At 45.6% G+C, this 22,500-nt stretch overlaps 3 protein-coding genes across 4 annotated transcripts; 2 read left to right on the top strand and 1 right to left on the bottom strand.

Annotated features, from left to right (window-relative positions):
- Window positions 1–524: 524 nt before the first annotated feature.
- Window positions 525–4,824, bottom strand: LOC110172164 (stress-associated endoplasmic reticulum protein 2-like). Its single transcript, XM_020937992.2, has 3 exons — window positions 4,605–4,824; window positions 1,585–1,654; window positions 525–923 (listed from the first exon to the last, which is right to left on the bottom strand). The coding sequence occupies exons 1-3, from the start codon at window positions 4,686–4,688 to the stop codon at window positions 883–885; spliced, it is 195 nt and encodes a 64-aa protein (XP_020793651.1). The 5' UTR covers window positions 4,689–4,824; the 3' UTR covers window positions 525–882.
- A 614-nt stretch (window positions 4,825–5,438) lies between these two features.
- On the top strand, window positions 5,439–15,456 carry eif2a (eukaryotic translation initiation factor 2A). 2 transcript variants are annotated; one of them, XM_055166599.1, is made up of 16 exons: window positions 5,440–5,564; window positions 7,062–7,128; window positions 8,146–8,217; window positions 9,925–10,043; window positions 10,140–10,239; window positions 10,450–10,532; window positions 10,681–10,754; window positions 11,183–11,327; window positions 12,064–12,180; window positions 12,412–12,568; window positions 13,501–13,585; window positions 13,742–14,071; window positions 14,366–14,476; window positions 14,646–14,774; window positions 14,909–14,974; window positions 15,184–15,456. In XM_055166599.1, the coding sequence occupies exons 1-16, from the start codon at window positions 5,447–5,449 to the stop codon at window positions 15,244–15,246; spliced, it is 1,836 nt and encodes a 611-aa protein (XP_055022574.1). In that variant the 5' UTR covers window positions 5,440–5,446; the 3' UTR covers window positions 15,247–15,456. The 2 variants fall into 2 exon arrangements, 1 of the variants encoding a protein (XP_055022574.1); XR_008633760.1 differs by lacking the exons at window positions 14,909–14,974; window positions 15,184–15,456 and having other exon boundaries at window positions 5,439–5,564; window positions 13,742–14,076.
- Window positions 15,457–16,763: 1,307 nt separating this feature from the next.
- Window positions 16,764–21,911, top strand: LOC129412601 (tRNA-splicing endonuclease subunit Sen34-like). Its single transcript, XM_055166659.1, is given in 7 exon segments — window positions 16,764–17,400; window positions 17,403–17,624; window positions 17,696–17,792; window positions 18,514–18,768; window positions 18,856–19,181; window positions 19,807–19,890; window positions 21,544–21,911. Coding segments are annotated over 5 exon segments (1,098 nt in total). The 5' UTR covers window positions 16,764–17,064; the 3' UTR covers window positions 19,044–19,181; window positions 19,807–19,890; window positions 21,544–21,911.
- The last annotated feature ends 589 nt before the right edge of the window (window positions 21,912–22,500 follow it).

Below are 22,500 nucleotides of genomic sequence, written 5' to 3'. Positions count from 1 at the left end.
TGGAATCACTCCACTAATCTGTAAAGCTGCACTATGGAACTTTTTCCGTTAGTTGTGATAGACTTCAGGTCGGTCTGTCCCGAGTCTGACCTGCTCGTTTTATTCATCGACACAAACGGAGCGACAGAAGAACGACGAAGACGAAGAACAGGGACACACACCTGAGGAGAACTCACCTGAGACTCACCTGTGAGGAGGAGGAGTCAGACTCACCTGTGAGGAGGAGGAGGAGTCAGACTCACCTGTGAGGAGGAGGAGTCAGACTCACCTGTGAGGAGGAGGAGTCTCTCGTGTCGCTGCTGCTCATTCAGATTTTCTCTTTTTTTTCTCGATTTGTCCCTAAATTCAGATCTGAACATTCAGAACAGACCAATCAGATGCCTTCTTTCCCCGAGGCCCCGCCCACTAGTGTTAGCAACAGGTTTGATTGACAGGGGGTGTGGCCTTCATCAGCCTCGCTCCTGATTGGCTGTTCTGTTGATCTGATCGTCTCGTTTGTGTTTGATTTAAAACACGAGTCAAAATGTTTTTCACATTTTTTATTAAATTTTACAATTACCACAAAATATTTTAAGGCGAATCTTCAAACCACAAACGTTTAAACCGACGTGAGTTTGAAGGAACTTTATACAAATGAGGGAATGATCAGAATAATGATCTTTAAAGTCCGGGTCCAGACCCGGTCCAGACCTGGTCCGGACCTGGTCCGGCTTTGGTCCAGCTTTAGTCCTTGGTTCAGATCCGGTTTGGTCCTGGTTTTGATCCAATTTCCGAAGAGTAATGCCATTTGATGTCAAGGTCAGAGGTCAGAGTTCAAGAGGGGGCGTGGCCACGGCACAAATCCATTGCGGCCTCGGCTCCGCCCCCAGAGCGTCGCCGTGGTTACATGCCCATCCGGATGCTCTGGATGATCTGGAAAATGGCTGCGGAAAAACAAAAACAAGATTCAGAGACTGAGCAGCGGCTACAGAGTCCAGTCCCCGGTCCAGTCCCCGGTCCCGTCCCCGGTCCCGTCCCCGGTCCCGTCCCCGGTCCCGTCCCCGGTCCCGTCCCCGGTCCCGTCCCCGGTCCAGTCCCCGGTCCAGTCCCCGGTCCAGTCCCCGGTCCAGTCCCCGGTCCAGTCCCCGGTCCCGTCCCCGGTCCCGTCCCCGGTCCCGTCCCCGGTCCCGTCCCGGTCCCGTCCCAGTCCCCGGTCCAGTCCCCGGTCCAGTCCCCGGTCCAGTCCCCGGTCCCAGTCCCCCGGTCCCGGTCCAGACCCCGGTCCAGACCCCGGTCCAGACCTTGTCTTTGGTGTGTGCTGGTGCAGGTGTTTATCAGTTGGACTTTGTTCTGTTGTTGTGAACAAACCTGTGAGAATCTGAACATGTGTCAGGACAGAGTGTGTGTGTGTGTTTGTGTGTGACACACACACAAACACACACACACAGTGTGTGTGCTGCTGCTTTAGTCCCATTTTTAGACCTGGTTTTAGACCTGGTTTTAGACCTGGTTTTAGACCTGGTTTTAGACCTGGTTTCAGTCCTGGTTTCAGTCCTGGTTTCAGTCCTGGTTTCAGTCCAGGTTTAGTCCAGGTTTAGTCCTGACCTGATCCACAGACGACGAAGATGAAGAGCGCCAACAGCCATGGACCAACACCTTTGTCCTCCAGACTCCTCTGAAACACAAACAGACCCGGTTCAGACCCGGTTCAGACCCGGTTCAGACCCGGTTCAGACCCGGTTCAGACCCGGTTCAGACCTTTACTCTTTCAGTTCGTCTGGTCTCATTTAAATGGGAGGATTTAAAATTAAACGATAAAAGTTTGTCTCCTGTTTAAAAAACATTTAAACTCTTCACTGTTTTTTTTTTTGTGTTGTGTTTTTTTGTGTGATTTTTTTGTGTGTTTTTTGTGTGCTTTTTTGTGTGCTTTTTTTGTGTGTGTTTGTGTGTGTGTGTTTTGTGTGTGTGTGTGTGTTTTTGTGTGTGTTTTTGTGTGTGTGTGTTTTGTGTGTGTTTTTTGTGTGTGTTTTGTTGTGTGTGTGTTTTTGTGTGTGTGTGTGTGTGTGTTTTGTGTGTGTTTTGTGTGTGTTTTGTGTGTTTTGTGTGTGTTTTGTGTGTGTGTGTTTGTGTGTGTGTGTTTGTGTGTGTTTTTGTGTGTGTGTGTGTTTGTGTGTGTTTTTGTGTGTGTTTTGTGTGTGTTTTTTGTGTGTGTGTGTGTTTGTGTGTGTGTTTAAAGGTGAAGCGTGCGCAGGTTCTGATCCGTCTCTGCTCTGACACAAACGTTTGGACTCGTCTGGACTTTGGTTTGATCTAATCAGAAAAACGACAGAACGAAGACGACGTCAAAATCTGTTTAAATAAATAAATAAATCATGTGACGCACAAAAACATTTGAACACGTCCGGGTTTATAGAAAAGGAAAAGTTTAAATGGCGACACCTCGTTTTTCAGCCTCTGCATTTGTGAGAAAAATCAAACAAATCGAAATATTTGTTCGACTGTTATTTCAGCGTAAAAAGAATCACAAGTAAAAGAAACGCCGCGTTTACATCCAGTAGAAAAACTAAGACTTTAATCCACGTGTCGTTCGTTTAGTCGTTTTTCAAAATAAAACAAAAAACAAGAAAACAAAAAAAATCAACAACGATTTTCTTCATTATTTGTCTCCAAAACCAAAATGAAAAAAAAAAAAAAAGATAAAGATTTTATTTGGTTTTTCATTTTTCGATTTTGTGTTTACATGAAAAATGGAAAAGCGGAAAACAGACTAAACTAAACCAGGACTAGACCAGGACTAGACCGGGACTAGACCAGGATGAAACTGGACCAGGATTAAACCAGGATTAAACCAGGACAGAACCGTTTTCAGTCCCAGTCCAAGTCCCGGTCTCAGTCTCAGTTTCAGTCTCGGTCCAAGTCCCAGTCCAAGTCCCGGTCTCGGTCTAAGTCCCGGTCTAAGTCTGGTCCTGGACCTGGTTTAGTCAGTTATCCATTTTTTCCATTTTTCATTAAAACACAAAATTGAAAACTGAAAAAATTAATCATTATCTGTTTTTTTCATTTTGGTTTTGGAGACAAATAATGAAGAAAACTGTTGTTTTTTTCGTTTTCTTATTTTTTAGGTTTTATATTGAAAAACAAACGAACAAACGACACGTGAGATTCTATTTTGTGTTTTAGTCGTTTGTGAGTCTGAATAAACCCGTGAATCCAACTGAGGCACTGAGGCGTCTGCAGACTCGTCCTCCTGATTCTGAAAACAAGATTTAAATTCAAATTTGAGCTTTTATTTTGTGGTTTTTTTTGTGATTCAGAAGAAGAATCTTTGGATCATTTGTTTTACGAACGTCCTCACGCTCTCGTTTTTTGTCCAGACGTCAGAAACTGGAGCGAAATCTAAAAATAAAAATCGCCACACTCAACATTTAACATTTTATTTTCTGTGGACAATTAAAATATTTTAACAGAAATAATTGTAAATATTCACTTTTTCTCCAGACGCGTCACTATATTCGTCACTGTTTATGTAAAAAATAAAGTCGAGTTGCGTCGAAAGTTAAATATTGTTTTGCTTTTGGCGAAAAACCACAGACACTGCAGCAAATTTTCATTATCTTGTTTTCGTAACGAGATAAATTCAATCGTATTCCAGCTCCCAGACCACACAGGGAAAACTGGAAAACAACTAAAGCTCGACGCCAAAACTCCGGCCGTTTCGATAAAATGTAAAAATATAACCGATTTATTTCTGTAGTTATTTTATAATTGAAACGGAATTATATATTTTTTTATTTTTTGATAATGCGACGCCCCCAGTGTGTTGTGTGTATGTTTATGTTCAAATAAATATATATTTCATAAAAACGGAGCTACGAAAGGAAGCATAAAAAAAAAAAAAAAAAAACAGCTGCAGGGTTTTTATGACGACGTGGCTCTGTTCAACTTTTTCAACTTTGACCCCGGTCCGGTCTGAAACTTTGCAAAATAAACCGAAGCAAGTTTAAGACGCGTAATTATAATATTTAAGTGTAATTATTATTATTATTATTATTATCTTTTTGTTCAGCATCGCACGAGTTAATCACATTTAGTTCCTGTTACGTAGAAGAATTACACACGTAGTTAAGTAGTAATGACTCATCCGCCGATCGTGATGACGTCTGCAAATGTAAAGAGTTTCTGAACATTCGCAAAAACACAAATTCAAGGACATTTCTGTGCACTTTTCTGCAAAACAACAACAAAACTTAACACGTTTTCATTTGCAAGCTACGTTTTTATTTTTATTCACGACTTTTCTCATTTACTAACACTTTTCACTAAACTTCTAAACATATGTGAGCATAAAAGTGGGACGCAACTTAAAATATTTCAATCTTAAATCTTTGGGGGTTTTTTTGTCGGAAAATGTCAATGAAAAAGTCAATTATCAAAGTAGTCAAGATAAAGCGCGGATTATGTTGAGTTTTGGAGAGTTTTGATTCACTTTAACGCGCTTTTAACGCTTTAAAACACGAAAACAGCTCAGCCGGACCGGTTCTGGACACATTCTCAGTCATTAAATGTGACTTTGGTGGAGTTTCTGTGGAGTTTTTGAGGAGTTTTGTTGCGTGAAAAGCTCTCACCGTGGACTTAGTGACGTTCCCGCGCTGGGTGATGTTCTTGCTGTGCTTCTCGTTCGCCATCCGGATCCGCTGCTTGGCCACCATTTTGTCTTTGTTTTTTTTTGCTCGGAGGGTTCGGCTCGGCTCGGTCTGGTCCCGGTTTCGGAGCTTTGCGGACGCGGTTTCGGGCGTCGGGAGATGCTGGGGGGAAGTGGGGACTTTACTCGGTTGTCTACGTACTCAAAAAGCCGGGACTCCGCCTCCGGGGGCCGGGCCGGAGCCGGAGCCGCCCCGCAGACGCTCCGGCCCGGGGAAGCTGCGGAGGGAGAACCGCCGACATCCGCCCGGACCCAACCCAACCCGATTTAACTTTTATTTAATCTGTTTTTAGCAACGTTTTTTAAAGATTTTGTCACTATACTATACTACTACTACTAAAATAAATAAATAAAAATACTTAAACGAGGACGCGTACGTGCCTTTCCTTTCACATCATTGGTTTATTCAGTTTTATAATTTTCACATTTTTAAAACCGAATTACGTTTAGGCCTTAAATATCGTTGTTATATTTGGTTCCTAGTGTTTTGACAGTATTTGTTTTAGTTTAATGCACATTTTCAGCTTTATTTCTCGGTAAAACGTAGTTGAATCGTGTTATTTTATTTTGAAACCGGAAGTCGCGCCCGTTTTTCGACTCTTCTTCAGCAGCTTTGCACAAACGACACGAAACGAACCGACGAACTTCGTTAAAAAGTCACATTTACGTCACAAATCGCATCGGTGTTTGTTCCACGTTTTCACACATTATTCCAGGTTTTTTTCCTTTTCTGTCGCGTTTTTAACTCGTTTTATTTGAACTCTGATGCTGACGTGGCACTGCGAGACACGCCCCGCCCCCCGTCGCGTCGCGTTTACGTCACCCCGCGTGGGTACGTACGTCGGGCACGTAAACATGGCGCCCCCGGTCCCGCTGTTGGCAGGTGGGTCTGAATTAAACTCTTTTAAAACTCGTTTGTGGGACTTTAAAGCCTCAGTGCGGGGCTTTTTAAGCGTTTGGCTTAAACGTGAAACAAAATGGCCCCGGTTTGTTTTTCTATTAAATAAAAGACGAAAAATACAGAGGTTGTCATGGGGTAAATGAATCCCATGTAGATTTATGACAGTTTTATGTTTACACGTAATTATTTAATGTAACGTAAATAAATTTCTGCTAACAAACTGCGGAATCTGACACGTTTAAACTAAAGAAAAACTCGGCGTGTTTAATTTGAAAGTGAGTGAACCCGTTTTAAACAAAAGTGCGTGTTTTGACGTGAGCCCTCGTCGACTGGCGCAAACTTCGCGGCTCTTCAAATGTATTGCGTCTCGTTCTGAAGTCGCCGGTTTGAGCCGAGCGGACGTTTGCAGCGAGGTCAGATTCATGCCGAATTCTCCCTCGTCCTTTATTAAATCGTGACGCAAACGCTGTTGTTTTGTGACGCTCGGCTTTAGCGCGCAGAGGCACGTTTACGAAGTGGACGAGGCTCAGCGTGAGAGTTCGGAGCGCGTGTGTAAACGTGGATTTAAGAGTTCGTCCTGAATCACACGAGTGAAAAACTGAACCAGAACTGAACCTGTTTCACTAAAAAGCTCAGATTCTGTTTCATGTAGTGACGTCACGAGTGGCAGCCTTTAGAGGACTGATTTAGTCTGTTTTTTCAAGCTCTTACCACAGATTCTGAAATGTTTTGTTTTATGTTTGATGTTTTATGTTCACTGTCCCATGTGTCAGTGAGAACGAAGCCCCATGACTCGTGCACTGGAATATATTTAACACTTAACATTTAACATTTAAAGGTTGTATGGAGGATTTTTTTTAGTTTCAAACTGTCAGTGAAGGATTAAAATATCATCACAGAGACGCAGCAGCTTTGTAATTATAATGACCAAAAAAAAAAAGAACGAAAATCTATCAACTGTGGACGTAGTGATTCCAGATAAACATCAGCCAATAGAAAACGAGGCTCCCTCATTTTCTATTGGCTGTTAGGTTGTCAATCAAACTCCCTAGTGTAACTGACTCGTCGGAGCGCGGGGATTATGTGGTTTACGTGGCGGTTCTTAGAACTGTCGCTTCCTCGCATTTCGCACAAAGTTTGTCGTGACGGTGGACGAGAATCCACGACCGGTTCGCCGCAAAAGAAAGTCAGTTTTTGAGGTCGCTGAAAGAAGAAGAGAAGAGAAAAAGGAGCAAAGACAAACTGAGGTGATTCTTGGAGATCTCGTCCAGCGATGGCGCGACCGAAGCAGACGAAGGGTCTAAAAACTGATGCGTCGGTCGCTGAATTACTTCTAGACAGGAAACTCCAACAGTGATTCTGAACGCGCACAAGGACTGTCGCTGTATTTCTCTTCCCTTAAAAAAATCATCTATACAAACTTTAACATTTAACACTTAACATTTCACATTTTGTCGGTTTCAAATTGTTTTGTTCCAGTGCGAGGCTCCCAGGGCACCTCCCTGTTCTCTGGACCAAAGTGTGAACCTCATCCTGCTTTTCAGACGTGAGTCCAACACAATAACACAATAACACACACACACACACACACACACAATAGCACACATCACACACACACAATAGCACACATCACACAATAACACAATAACACACACACACAATAACACACACACACACACACACATAGCACACACACACACACATAACACACACACACACACACATAGCACACACACACACATAACACACACACACACATAACACACACACACAATAACACACACACACACACACAATAACACACACACACACACATAACACACACACACACAATAGCACACACACACAATAACACACACACACACAATAACACACACACACACACACACACACACACACACACAATAACACACACACACACACATAGCACACACACACACACACACACACACACACACACACATCACACACACACACACAATAACACACACACACACACACACTGCAATATATTATGAACAAAATTAATAATACATTTTTAATAAACAGCAAAAATATCAGAGACTGAAGTCAGATGTGTCACATAAGACATACTTGGTAGGACTGGTGTCATTAAGGAGTTGCCGATACGATACATATCTCGATACACAGGCCATGATACGATACATATCTCAATACAGTGCACTTTCGATTCGATATGATATATTTCAAATCGATTCGATACTGTTCAATAAATCATGGCTGTGATACTAAAAGTCTTTGTTAAACTTCTTCTTGTGCAAAGTTCATATGAAACACAAACATTTTAATCATCAAAACAGTAAAAATGTCAAATGTGTCACATAAATGAGTTTCCTTTCACTCCACAAGCAACAAAACTGTAGCTGGAACAAAATAATTTAGTAAAACACACCTAAAAATACTCTTGGTGAAATATCGATGCAGCAGCCCACGATATCGATACTGTATCATCACATTAAACGATACGATATATCGATATTCAGATATTTTTGCACACCCCTAGTACTTGGTTTGTTTAATTCTCTTCCTCTCGTGTTTTCAGAGACTCTTCGCCGAGTCGGTCTCTGTGCTTCAGTCGAGATGGGTCGCTGTTCGCCTGGTGTAACTCCAAAGGGTAAAAACACTTTCACTGGAATAAAACTTTATACTGTTATACTGCACACATGTCAAACTCAGACCCGGGGGCCAAATTCGGCCCACGATAGAATTATATTTGGCCCACGAGATCATTTCACATACAAATGAGAGCTGCTCCGACGGCTACAGATACATTATACAGACATTATTTATTTAAAATGTTGTTATTATTTTATATTCTGTTTGTTCTGGATTCAATGTTTAAGCAAAACCGTTATTAAACATTTATTTTAATATAAAAAGTTTTAACATTACAGATCTCAAAAGAAAAGATAAAATGCAGATGTTGTTGAAATGTTTCAATAAATATTTAGTTTGACCCACGACTTGATTTCAGTTTTTAATTTTGGCCTCTGTGAGTTTGAGTTTGACTCCTGTTCTAGAGTCAGTATGAGTTCTGTTCTGTACCTGCTTTAGGTCAGAGACACACTGCACACGGTGGGTTTTCCCCACACACGTTTTGGACCTTTATTATTTTAGAATGTATTAAAGCCCCCGGCGCGTGTATGCAGCAGCACGTCATGTGTAGATTTAAAAATAATAGAATCCAGCCTGTTTCAGGTGAGTGTCCGCGTCAGAATCCACAGAAAACCTGCATGTGCTGTTGTGTTTGGGCAGTTTCCTTCAGGACCGTGAGCTCCTGGAGCGGCTCTGTGTCGTGTGAAGAAGCTCAGGTCCAGACATTTGAGTTTTTAACCTGATTTTGTCTATCGTGTGTTTGCTGTTTTCAGTCTGTACAGAAGGTAAATACAAGTTTATTCAGTTATTTTCTCTGTGGATCTGATAAAGCGGCTGAACGTGTCCGGGCAAGTCTGATCCTCTTTCCCATTGAGAAACACAGAGATGTTCTACAGGAGCTGCGCAGACGTCCCGATGTAATGATTAAATATTTTGCTGAACAATTAATTGACCAAGAATTTATTGTGATAAAAATCGATAATATTGACATTTTGAGAGATGTTCTACAAGAGCTGCGCAGACGTCCTGTTGTTGCTGCGCAGACGTCCTGTTGTTGCTGCTGTGCAGACGTAGGCCTGTAACGATAAAATATTTTGCTGAATGATTAATTGTCCAAGAATTTATTATGATAAAACAGCGATAATATTGACATTTTGAGACCAATTTCAACTAATATAATGACCGTTGAATAAAAATGCAAATACGTCCTTTCAAAGATCAATAAACTTTACTTTCTAAAGAACATTTAAGACAAACAAAAACAACAGGCCTCAATAAAACAGTTCACATAAGAACAGCCTCATGTGTCTGGGTCACAGCGAGGACTTGAACAAAATGCACTTGAATAAACCAATGTTGAACCAAACACAACCAAAACAAAAAAATAAAATGGATTATTAATTCTCTGTATCAAAAGTGTCTTTAAAAGTGATTTTAGTCGTTGATTTACATTGTGGAATATTCTTTGGTACAGAGAGAGAAGAAAAGAAAACGACATGCAAATAGAATTTATCACAGCAGGAAAAGTCATCGAGCTCATTAAAAGTTATCGTACGATGAATCGATTTATTGATTATCGTTACAAGCCTGCGCAGACGTCCCGCTGTTACTGCAGCTTACAGAGCCGTGTGCGGTGTGTTCAGGCTCTTAGACCTGGTTTAGACCTGTTTAGTCCTGGTTTAGACCTGGTTCAGTCCTTATTTAAACGTCTTGTGTCTCTTTGCAGGGTGCACGTGGTGAAGTGTGTGGACGGCTCTAAGGTCGTGACCCTTGACCTCCCTAAAACGGTGCTGATTCAGTTTTCTCCTCAGAACAACATCCTGGCCACGTGGCAGCCGTACACAAGTAAGAACCAAACGTGCAGCCGCCCCCGTCCCCCTTTTATATTTACTCATATTTAATGGTGTTTCTGTGAGTTTAGACGAGTTTGTTTTGCTCCAGAGTCGGCTCAGAGCGCTCAGGGCGACGCCAACCTGCAGCTGTGGGACCTTAAGACCGGACTCCTGCTCAAAGCCCTGTACCAGAAGAAAGTGGAACTATGGTCAGTCTGACACACGGGGAGGGCATCTGACACACGGGGAGGGCATCTGGGCATCTGACACACAGGGAGGCATCTGGGGAGGGCATCTGGCACACGGGGAGGGCATCTGACACACGGGGAGGGCATCTGGCACACGGGGAGGGCATCTGACATGCTCTGACACACGGGGGGAGTACGGGAGGGCATCTGAGTGAATGTGTTGATTGACAGGTGTCCCAGTTGGTCGGAGGAGGAGGCGATCGCCGTGAGGAGCGTCAACAACGAGCTGCACTTCTACGAGAACAACGACTTCAGTCAGAGACAAACCCTTTACACTCAACCCTTTACACTCAACCCTTTACACTCAACCCTTTACACTCAACCCTTTACACTCAACCCTTTACATTAAACTCTTTACAAAGTTTTGTTTAAAATTGTAACTCAGTGTAATGTTGATTTTAGACACAATCGCCAACAAACTCCACATGCAGAAGGTCTCAGACTACGCCCTGTCCCCCGGAACCCAGCCCAGCAAGGTCAGTCCTGCTCTAGTCCTGCTCTAGTCCTGCTGTAGTCATGGTTCAGTCCTGTTTTAGACCTGGTTCAGTCCTGGTTCATTCCAGGTTTAGACCTGGTTTAGACCTGGTTTAGACCTGGTTGAGTCCTGGTTGAGTCCTGGTTCAGTCCTGGTTCAGTCCTGGTTTAGTTCTGGTTTAGTCCTGGTTTAGACCTGGTTTAGTCCTGGTTCAGTCCTGGTTTCAGTCCTGGTTCCTGGTTCAGTCCTGGTTTAGTCCTGGTTTAGTCCTGGTTTAGTCCTGGTTCAGTCCTGGTTCAGTCCTGGTTTAGTCCTGGTTTAGTCCTGGTTTAGTCCTGGTTTAGTCCTGGTTTAGTCCTGGTTTAGTCCTGGTTCAGTCCTGGTCTAGCCCTGGTCTAGTCCTGGTTTAGTTCTCCCTGTGGTCTGCAGGTTGCCGTGTACGTCCCTGGCAGTAAAGGTGCCCCGTCGTTCGTGCGGTTGTACCAGTACCCGCTCCTGGGGGGTCCCACGGCGGCGCTCGCCAACAAGAGCTTCTTCAAGGCCGACAAGGTGGACCTGCAGTGGAACCGTAAAGGTGCACCTCACACACGCAGGGTCCTCGCATGCTGGGTCCTCATAAGGTCCTCACACTCACAGGGTCTTCACACAAGCAGGGTCCTCACACACGCAGGGTCCTCACACACACGCAGGGTCCTCACACTCGCAGGGTCCTCACAGGGTCCACACACATGCAGGGTCCTTATAGGGTCCTCACACACACGCAGGGTCCTCACAGGGTCCTCACGCAGGGTCTCATAGGGTCCTCACACACGCAGGGTCCTCACAGGGTCCTCAACACTCGCAGGGTCCTCATAGGGTCCTCACAGCAGGTCCTCATAGGGTCCTCACACTCACGCAGGTCCTCATAGGGTCCTCACACACGCAGGGTCCTCACACTCGCAGGGTCCTCATAGGGTCCTCACACAACCAGGGTCCTCATAGGGTCCTCACACACACGCAGGGTCCTCATAGGGTCCTCACACTCGCAGGGTCCTCATAGGGTCCTCACACACACGCAGGGTCCTCATAGGGTCCTCACACTCGCAGGGTCCTCATAGGGTCCTCACACACGCAGGGTCCTCACACTCGCAGGGTCCTCATAGGGTCCTCACACACGCAGGGTCCTCACACTCGCAGGATCCTTTGTTTTTCCTCAGCATCTGCAGTTGTTTGTTTTTGTTTATTTATTTGGTTGTTTCAGCGTCTGCCGTTGTTTATCTTTTTGTTTGTTTCTATTTGTTTTTGTTTATTTGTTTGTTTGTGTGTTTCAGCGTCTGCCGTCCTGGTCATCGCGAGCACAGACGTGGATAAAACCGGAGCGTCGTATTACGGAGAACAGACTCTGCACTTCCTGAGCGTCGCCGGGGAAACGGCGCTGGTGCAACTGCGTGAGTACTGTCCCCCCCCCCCCCACACACACACACACACACAGACCCGGACTCCAGACTCACCCCCGCCCCCCCGCCCCCCCCGCAGACCTCAGTGAGCTTCATTTGACTGGAGCCGACGCCACACTCACTCACAACACTGTTAGAGTCTGTGGTGTAAACCTGTGTGTGACTCTGCTTTATGACCTCTGACCCCTGACCCCTCCCTCTGACCCCTGACCCCCCCCACAGAGAAGGCGGGGCCGATCTACGACGTGGCGTGGAGTCCGAGCTGCTGTGAGTTCTGTGTGGTTTACGGGTTTATGCCGGCGAAGGCCACAGTCTTCAACCTCAACTGTGACCCTGTGTTTGACTTCGGAACAGGACCCAGGAACGCCGCCTACTACAGGTACTACTACTACTACTACTACTACTACTACTACTACTACTACTACTACTACTACTACTACTACTACTACTACTACTACTACTACTACTACTACTGCTACTGCTGCTACTACTGCTGCTGCTACTACGACTACTATTACTACTACTACAGGTACTACTACTACTACAACTACTACAGGTACTACTACTACTACTACTACTACTACTACTAGGTACTACTACTACTACTACTACTACTACTACTACTACTACTACTACTACAGGTACTACTACTACTACTACTACTACTACTACTACTGCTACTACTACTACTACTACTACTACTACTAGCTACTACTACTACTAGCTACTACTACTACTACTGCTACTACTACTACTACTACTACTACTACTACTACTACTACTACTGTTTGACGTGTGTCTGGGTTGTTTCTCGAGGTTACATGTGTAAACACTGACCCTAAACACACAGTGGTGTGTGATGACGTATAAATCGTAGAACAGCTGTTTATGTTTTTATGACTTATTTCATGTTCAGAGTTTATTATATTTTCAATTTGAAAGTATTTTTATTTTGAGAGAAAAATGCTGAATAATCAATCGAATAATCGTGATTTTAATATTGACCAAAATAATCGCAATGTGTGTGTGTGTGTGTGTGTGTCTGTGTGTGTGTGTCTCTGTCTCTGTGTGTGTGTGTCTGTGTGTGTGTGTGTGTGTCTGTGTGTGTGTCTCTGTCTGTGTGTGTCTGTGTGTGTGTGTGTGTGTGTGTGTGTGTCTGTGTCTGTGTCTGTGTGTGTGTGTCTCTGTCTGTGTGTGTCTGTGTGTCTCTGTCTCTGTGTGTGTGTGTGTGTCTGTGTGTGTGTGTCTCTGTCTGTGTGTGTGTGTGTGTGTGTCTCTCTGTGTGTGTGTGTGTGTGTGTGTGTGTTTCAGTCCTCAGGGTCACATTCTGGTCCTGGCCGGGTTTGGGAACCTCAGAGGACAGATGGAGGTTTGGGACGTCAAGAAATACAAACAGGTAAAGACTGAGTCACCATGGCAACAAGAGCCACATCAGTCTGCCCCAGGGCGACTGTGGCTGTGGGATATATTTACCTGTGCAGGTGACAGGTGTGTGCTGACAGGTGACAGGTGTGAGCTGACAGGTGACAGGTGTATATTTTTACCTGTGCAGGTGTGTAAGCCGCAGGCACCTGACTCCACCCACTTCTCGTGGGCGCCTGACGGCGAGCACGTCGTCACGGCGACGTGTTCTCCGCGGCTGCGCGTGTCAAACGGGTTTAAGGTGTGGCATTACTCGGGCGCCGTGCTGCACCAGTGGGACGCTCAGGAGGCGGAGCTGTGGGAGGTGCGCTGGCAGGACGCCCCTTACGGACAATACCCGGAACGACCAATCAGCACGCAGACCACGCCCACCAGCCTGGGCTCCACGCAAGCCCCGCCCACTCAGGCCTACCGCCCCCCCGCCCTCCGACACCTGCCCGCGACCGCCTCCACCAAACTGGTGAGGTACTTTTACTACTACTACTACTTCTACTACTACTACTACTGCTATTAATACTTCTACTATTAATACTAATACTACTACTGCTGCCCCCGACCGCCTCAACGAAACTGGTGAGGTACTAAGTATCCTAAAGTAAAGTGTGGACAGTCGTGTTGAGGACAGTCACGGGGACACTCGTGGTGGGGACAGACATGTTGGACACTCGTGGGGACAGACATGTTGGACACTCGTGGGGACAGACATGTTGGACACTCGTGGGGACAGTCATGTGACCATTGTGTTTGGTTGCAGCACGAGGACGAGCCTCCTCAGAACATGAGACCAGGATCCTCAGACAAGATCTTATCCAAGACGGCCCTGAAGAACCAGAGGAAGAGAGAGGCCAAGAAGGCCGCCAAACAGGTCTGAACCAGGACTGGACCTGGACTGAACCAGGACTGAACCAGGACTGGACCTGGACTGAACCTGGACTGAACCAGGACTGGACCTGGACTGAACCTGGACTGAACCTGGACTGAACCTGGACTGAAACTGGACTGAAACTGGAATTCATTTTATTTGTTTTTTTCAGGAGGCTAAAGAGTCAGATCCCGCCCCTGCCTCCAACAGCCAATCAGAGCCAGAGCCCAGCGCCGTCAGCCAATCAGAGCCGAGCACCGGAGACCCCGAGACGGACAAGAAAATCAAAAACCTCAAAAAGGTGAAGTAAAGAACCCCCCACCTCAGTCCTGCAGAACCACCAGAACCACCACAACCACCAGAACCACCAGAACGTTTGTTTTGGTCCGAGGCGGCAGAAGTTTTAATTTCAGTCTGATTTTGTTTTTGTTTCAGAAACTCAAAGCCATCGATGAGCTGAAGGAACAACAGGCCTCTGGGAAAATCCTCCAGAAAAACCAGGTACAAGTCTAAAACACGTTTGGACTTTGTTTAGACTCTAGTTTAGTCCTGGTTTAGACCTGGTTTAGACCTGGTTTAGTCCTGGTTTAGTCCTGGTTTAGTCCTGGTTTAGTCCTGGTTCAGTCCTGGTTCAGTCCTGGTTTAGTCCTGGTTTAGACCTGGTTCAGTCCTGGTTTAGTCCTGGTTTAGACCTGGTTTGTGTTTTGCAGGTGGAGAAGTTGCAGAAGGAGGCTCAGTTGTTGAAGGAGTTGGAGCAGCTCACCCTGGGCTGACCCCCGACCTCTGACCCCTGATCCTGACCCTGACCTCAACCCCCCGACCCTGGACCCCGCACCCTCCGCAGCTCATGAACTTTATTTAATTTTTCACCATTGTGTGTCAGATGTGTGTGTGTGTGTTTGTGTCTGTGTGTGTGTGTGTGTGTGTGTGTGTCAGATGTGTGTGTGTGTGTGTCAGATGTGTGTGTGTGTGTGTGTCAGTGTGTGTGTGTGTGTGTGTGTCAGATGTGTGTGTGTGTGTGTGTGTGTGTGTGTGTGTGTGTCAGATGTGTGTGTGTGTGTGTGTGTGTGTGTGTGTGTCAGATGCCCTCCCATCCTCTCGTCTCCACATGTTTTTTTCTTTTACACATTTGTTTGTGTTTCTATACAAACGTCTGGAGGAAACTGAACACGCTTCACTTCACAATAAAAGCCCCAACCCCAGCTGTGGACGCCTTCAAAATAAAAGTCTCAGCTGCTTTCTTCATTCACAAGTGTTTGCAGTTATTATTTGATTTAGTCCTGGTTTAGTCCTGGTTTAGTCCTGGTTTAGTCCTGGTTTAGTCCTGGTTTAGTCCTGGTTTAGACCTGGTTTAGTCCTGGTTTAGACCTGGTTTAGACCTGGTTCAGTTTCTGTTAGAGACTCATAAATAAAATTACAATATAAACACTTTTAAGAAATCTAAAAGTTCCACAATATTTCTTTATTTTATATTTAAATAAAAGTTTCACTTTTATTGCACCGGGATTATCACTACTACAGCTGCTCTTAAATCTCTAAATATTTTTTTATTTTATTTATTATTATTATTATACTTATTATTTTTAATATATACAGATGTAAAACATAATCCACTATAAACATGAAGCACGTTCATGTTCAGACACGGAGGGAAAAACAAAAACTATGAAAACAGAAAATAAAATAACAAAATAAATCAAACCTGATAAACGGAATCTGAATCTGAATCTGAATCTGAATCTGAATCTGGTCCATGAGCTGCTGAGTTTTTTGAAACGTCGGTGTTTGAGTTTGGAGCAGCTCGTCTAAATGTGAAATGTGGCTCTAAATATATTTTATTGATCAGACTTTTTGCAGGATAAACAGTGGATGGATTAAATGTAAAGATTTATTTCGATTCACAGAAACTGAACAAGTTTTAGTTTTTCTCTGTGAACATGAAATTTGCCAAAAAAAATATGAAGAACACATTTTCAGTTTTTGTATTTCTGTGTGTCCAGTGACTCATGATGTTTTTCTTCTTTGACTTTTAATGGGAAACGTAAAATCTGAGAAAGATAAATAATAAATAATAGTGTCCAGTAGGCGGCGCTAACGGGACGTGACAGAAACACAAGAGTCACGATTTATTTGTAGAAATTTGTAAAAATACAAATGTGAATCTTAAAGTGAAGTTCTCGTATTTTATTGCTTTTTTGGTGCTGAAATTAGATTGTCCACGTTTTATTTATTTTGTTTATTTATTTTTTATTTTTTACGGCGTTCAGTTACGTTGTTCACGTGATCGCTTCAGCCAATCAGAGCCGCCCCTCGCGCGCATCCCGGAAGTGTTGCTCCGTTAGAGTCACGCGGGTTTTGAAAGAAACAAAGTTCACTTAAAAATAAAAACACCAAAGCAGCGCCAGGTGAGACTCTAGACCTGGTTTAGTCCTGGTTTAGTCCCAATCTCACACTAGTGACGTCAGTACGTGTGATCTGAACAGACCCAGAACCAGAACTAAACCAGGACTAAACCAGAACTAGACCAGGACTAGACCGGGTCTAGACCAGGACTAGACCGGGACTGAACCAGGACTAGACCAGGTGTGAGGATGAGTTGGGGTGAGGGGGCGGGGTTTGAGGGGGAGGGGGCGGGGCTGGTGTGGAGTGTGCAGGAGCTTCGTGCAGTGAGAGAGTTCGGCCTCATGGGGGCGCTCGTGGGCTGCCTCCCCCGAGCCCCTCGACAGAACAACCGCCTGGGACGACCCCTGCTCCTGCTCCCCGAGGAACGACGAACGAACGACAACGAGAAGAACGACAAGAACGACAACGAGAAGAACGACAAGAAGGAGAAGAACGACAAGAACGACAAGAACGAGAAGAACGACGAGAACGAGAAGAACGACAAGAACGACAACGAGAAGGAACGACAAGAACGACAACGAGAAGACGACAACGAGAAGAACGACGAGAACGAGAAGAACGACAACGAGAAGAACGACAAGAACAACGAGAACGAGAAGAACGACAAGAAGAAGCAGAGGAAGGAGAGCGCCCCCTACTGTCACTGACGGAGGAGAGAGAGGAACAAGGGAGCGAGGAACGAGGGAAGGAGACAGAGGAGAGAGGAGAAGAGGAGGAGGAGGAGGAGGGGGGGCGGAGAGAGACTCAGGTGAGTTGTGCTGCTGCACCTGTCTGTGGCCCCGGGGGGCGGGGCTGTGACGCTGCTCTGTGATTGGTCAGGTGCAGCGGTGGGAGGAGTTTCTGGAGCAGAGTCTGGAGGAGCAGAGACGATTGGCTCTGGAGGACAGGAAGTGTGTGATGATGTCATCACTGTCAGGTCAGTGACATCACACACCTGTCACACACCTGTCACACACACCTGTCACACACACTGTCACACACACCTGTCACACACCTGTCACACACCTGTCACACACCTGTCACACACACCTGTCACACACCTGTCACACACACCTGTCACACACCTGTCACACACCTGTCACACACACCTGTCACACACCTGTCACACACACACACCTGTCACACACACCTGTCACACACCTGTCACACACCTGTCACACACACCTGTCACACACACACTGTCACACACCTGTCACACACCTGTCACACACCTGTCACACACCTGTCACACACCTGTCACACACCTGTCACCTGTCACACACACACACACCTGTCACACACACACACCTGTCACACACCTGTCACACACACCTGTCACACACACACACTGTCACACACACCTGTCACACACCTGTCACACACACCTGTCACACACACTGTCACACGTCACACACCTGTCACACACCTGTCACACACACCTGTCACACACCTGTCACACACACCTGTCACACACCTGTCACACACCTGTGTCACACACCTGTCACACACACCTGTCACACACACCTGTCACACACACCTGTCACACACCTGTCTGTTTTATTTCATGAATATAAATCATGTTTGTCCTCGTGTTTCTGTAAACACTGAACATGTCTCTGTGACCTCTGACCTCTGACCTGTGTGACCTGTGACCTCAGGTGCGGCCCTGACCTCTGCGGCGGCGGCGCTCGACAGCTTCGTGTTCCCGCGCTCGGCGCTCGCCGTGCAGCTCAGCACCTGCAGACAGGGCCTGCCCCTGCCGCCCGTCAGGAGGCGGCGCGGGAGCTCCGAGCCGAAGGGAGAGCGGCGCCGCGGCGGCGAGGGGCGGGGCCGAGTGTTCGCCGACCTGAGGAGGCGGGGCTTCTACCTCACGGCGGGAGGGAAGTTCGGAGTCGACTTCTTGGTTTACCCAGGTAGGGCGAGCGAGGCGAGGCGCCCCGCGGGGAGGGCGTCCGGCTCACGGCGGCGGCGGCGTGCGCAGTAACACTGTTTGTCCTTAGGGGACGCTCTCCGCTTCCACGCTCACTTCATGGCTCTGTGTGTGAGCGAGGGGGACCCTCTCGCCGTGAGGGACCTTCTGTCCTGGGTCAGACTCTCGTCCAACGTCAAGAAGACTCTGCTGCTGTGCTCGCCCTCGCCACCAGGGGGCGTGTCCTACAGCTCGCTGCAGTGGAGCAGCATGAGCTGAAGGGGGCGCCGCAAACACAGGCGGGAATCAAACCTCACACCTTCTGACTGTGGGGAGGATGTTAACCACTCTGCCGCTGCACCGAGCTGGGAGGGGTTCTGAGCCTGACATAAACTCTGCCCAGTCTCCAAAGCAACAGTGTGGAACTTTCCTGACTCTTGTTCTGTTAAATAAATGTTATTTTATTTTTATTTTAATCTGTCACTTCTGACTTTTGTGCGTCTGAGTTTTATTACAGGAATTCTATTTTTCTGTCATTTACTTGAATATAAAAAAATGTTTTTCATAGAAAAGTACATAAAACATTTTAAATAGATTATAGAGAATAAAATATGTTCAGTCTGTGGTTCGATATATAAATGTGAACAATATACAATTCTGACTTGAGCTCCTCCAGATACACACGTGTGAAAATAAGTAGATAAAATACAGCAGAATTAAAAAAAAAAAAGTTTGTTTATCTAATTATGTTACTAAAGCCATAATTCAATTAGTAAAACATTAGTTAATTAACAGAATCGACCAGTATCTCTGAAAAGGAAAATGTATAAATGCAGATAAATATAGAATTATTCACACACAAAAATCTTAGTGTAAATTTATAAATACAGAATTATTCACACAAAATCTCGGACTAAATTTTTAAATACAGAATTATTCACACATAATCTTGGAGTAAATTTATAAATACAGAATTATTCATACACAAAAATTTTAATATCTAAATCTTGTAAATTATAATATTTGTTTTCTGTTCCGGCAGTTGGCGGGGCACCTCCTCTCGCTCTTATCTTCCCTCAGGACCCGGCGCACTTCCTTTCCCGCCATCTTTGCTCCTTTCGTGCAGGTAAAGATCCGCCATGTCCGAACAAAAACACACCAATAACTCCACCATCCTCCGCCGCCCGCGCTCCATAAACCCCGCGGCGGCTCCGGCCCCGGCCCCGGCGACACCTCCGCCACTTTGGGCTTTGTGGCTGAAGCGATGGCGGGGATTTGAGGCGGATGGTGCTGGCGCGGGGCCGGCGGCGAGAGCGGAGCCGGGGACAGAGGCTCGAGCCCGGGCAGCGTGCGCGGCTCGTCCCGGTGTCTCTGTCCGGTCCTCCTCCCGCTGCGTCGCCGCTTTATCGTGTGGATTTTAGCTCCGATCGTGTCGTTAAGTGTGACTTTTGTAAATGTGTTCGTAATCTGGTGTAGAAACATCCCAAACAGCGCTCGTGCCTCCAGTCAAACGTGATTTTTATGCGGGTTTTTTACGGTACTGAATTGGATCTGTTTTCTCTTATTTATTACCACTGTTGGGCAAGTTACTTTGAAACTATTGTGTTATTTATTACCTATTACTGTCATTTTAAAGTAATTCGTTACGTTACAATATTACTGCATTTAAAATGTAAGACATTACATTACTATTGCATTACTTTAAGTTACTCTCACCAAAATAACTGCGAAAAAGCCGTATATGGTCTAAACCAGAACTGAACTAGGACTAAAACAGGACTCACTGTAGGGATGGGTTCGGAGGTGACCGCAGGAGAAAGGAGCGGCTCTGCTCCACACCTCATGGAGGTAAGAGCGACTGTCGCCCGATCGCTCTTTATGGACCCTGCTGCTCGGGCTCACGGCCCTGATTTCAGCAACTATTTGCAGGTACCTGAGCCGGTGCAGGACTCTGCTACAGCCGTGCAACTTCTACCTTCCTTCAGCGTGTCCAGAAGTCCAACTTTTTGTGTGATGTTACATCGTCCTCTGTCTTTTGGGTGTGAGCGCAGGAGCCTTTGTCGGTGCAGAACGTTTCGTCGGGGAGAAAACTTGCAACCGTACAACACTTCAGAATCACACTGCTAGAGATTGAACTTGTATTTAAATTTGGCAGCTGAACACATTCTGTAGTGTACAGGAGACAGGAGTCCCTCAGCCAATCAGGACGCAGCGGGAGGAACGCAGTACGTGTTCATACAATGTAAAAACAAAAAGGGCTGCAAAATTGCACACAAAAAAAATAAAATCTGCGAGACTGCGAAAAGCATTAGAGCGAGGGACGAGTGTAAACCAGGTCTAAACCAGAACTGACCCAGGTCTAAACCAGGTCTAAACAGCATAGAGTTCTTTGTCAGTCCTTTCGTCCGCGGTTACCTGAAGGTCTACGAGGGCGCGTCTCCGGCGTTTCACCGCTGCTGAAATCGAAAAACCCACCACTTCAATCCAGGTTAAAAAAACATTGTAACGCGCGTATTTGTACCAAGTAAAATATTACTATTTTTTCCCCTGTGATGCTGAACATTACTGCGTTACAGCAAAAAGCAATGCATTACTGTAATTTGTTATTTTTATAACGCGTTACTCCCAACACTGTTAATTACTGACCCAAAACAAAATCCAGTCTGAACTTCTCCCGCTGTGAACGTCCTAAAACAGTCGAGTCGAACCCAGGAGCTCGAGTCGTGTGAAGCCACAGAGAAAGAAAGAAATAAACGACACTTTTCATTTTGTGTTTCAGGTGAACGAGCCTGAAGTCTGTAACAATGCCTGGAAGGTGAGTCTGGATCGTTGTTTTTGTTTCAGATCGAGCCCGAGGTGCAGATCTGCAGCCTCGCTTCTGCCGGTCTGTCCCGGGGCGGCTGTGGCTCCTGCAGTGTCGTGTGCCGGAGTGTTTGGAGTGAATGTTTAAGATTTAAAGAGTGTTCGAGGTGATGAGGAGTGATCTCTGTTTCATTCGTTTTTCAATATAAAACGAAAAAACTATTTTCTTCATTATTTGTCTCCAAAACCAAAATGAAAAAAAACAAACAATGATTCATTTGTTTTCAATTTTCGATTGTATGTTTTAAATGAAAAATGGTAAAAAACCAAAACAAAACAGATAATGACTTCAGTGACTGTGGTGCCGAACTGAACCAGGACTGATCCAGGTCCGGGACCAGAGCGGACTCCAAGCTTTGACTCTTGAGCCTCTGTGGGGTCTGGTCCCGGCCTGGTCTCGGTCTCAGTCCCGCTCTGGTCCCATTTTCAGTTCTGATCTCAGTCTTGGACTGGTCTCGGTCTGGTCCTGGACCTGGATCAGTCCTGGTTCAGTTCGGCATCACAGTCACTGAAGTCACGTAAACGAGAAAGTCGTTATCTGTTTTTTCATTTTGGTTTTGGAGACAAATAATGAAGGAAACTGTTGATTTTCTTTTTCTTCTTTTTGGTTTTATTTTGAAAAAACGAATGACACAAATGATTAAAGAAACACGGAGGTCGTCAGATGTCGTCTTCACGGGGAAACAGTTAAAGTGTTTGTGTTTAGATGTGACGTGTGTAGAGTTTGAGCCCTCGTGTCACTTGTGTCTATCTTACTGTGTGTTGTGTGTGTGTTGTCAGACTGTGTGTGTGTCTTACTGTGTGTGTGTGTGTGTGTGTATGTGTATCTTACTGTGTTGTGTGTGTGTTAGACTGTGTGTGTGTGTCTTACTGT

Source organism: Boleophthalmus pectinirostris, unplaced genomic scaffold (genome assembly GCF_026225935.1).
Source record: "Boleophthalmus pectinirostris isolate CB_2022bp ecotype Guang Dong unplaced genomic scaffold, ASM2622593v1 HiC_scaffold_9, whole genome shotgun sequence".
Classification (NCBI taxonomy): domain Eukaryota; kingdom Metazoa; phylum Chordata; class Actinopteri; order Gobiiformes; family Gobiidae; genus Boleophthalmus; species Boleophthalmus pectinirostris.
This window is presented reverse-complemented; position numbering and strand designations above follow the sequence as displayed.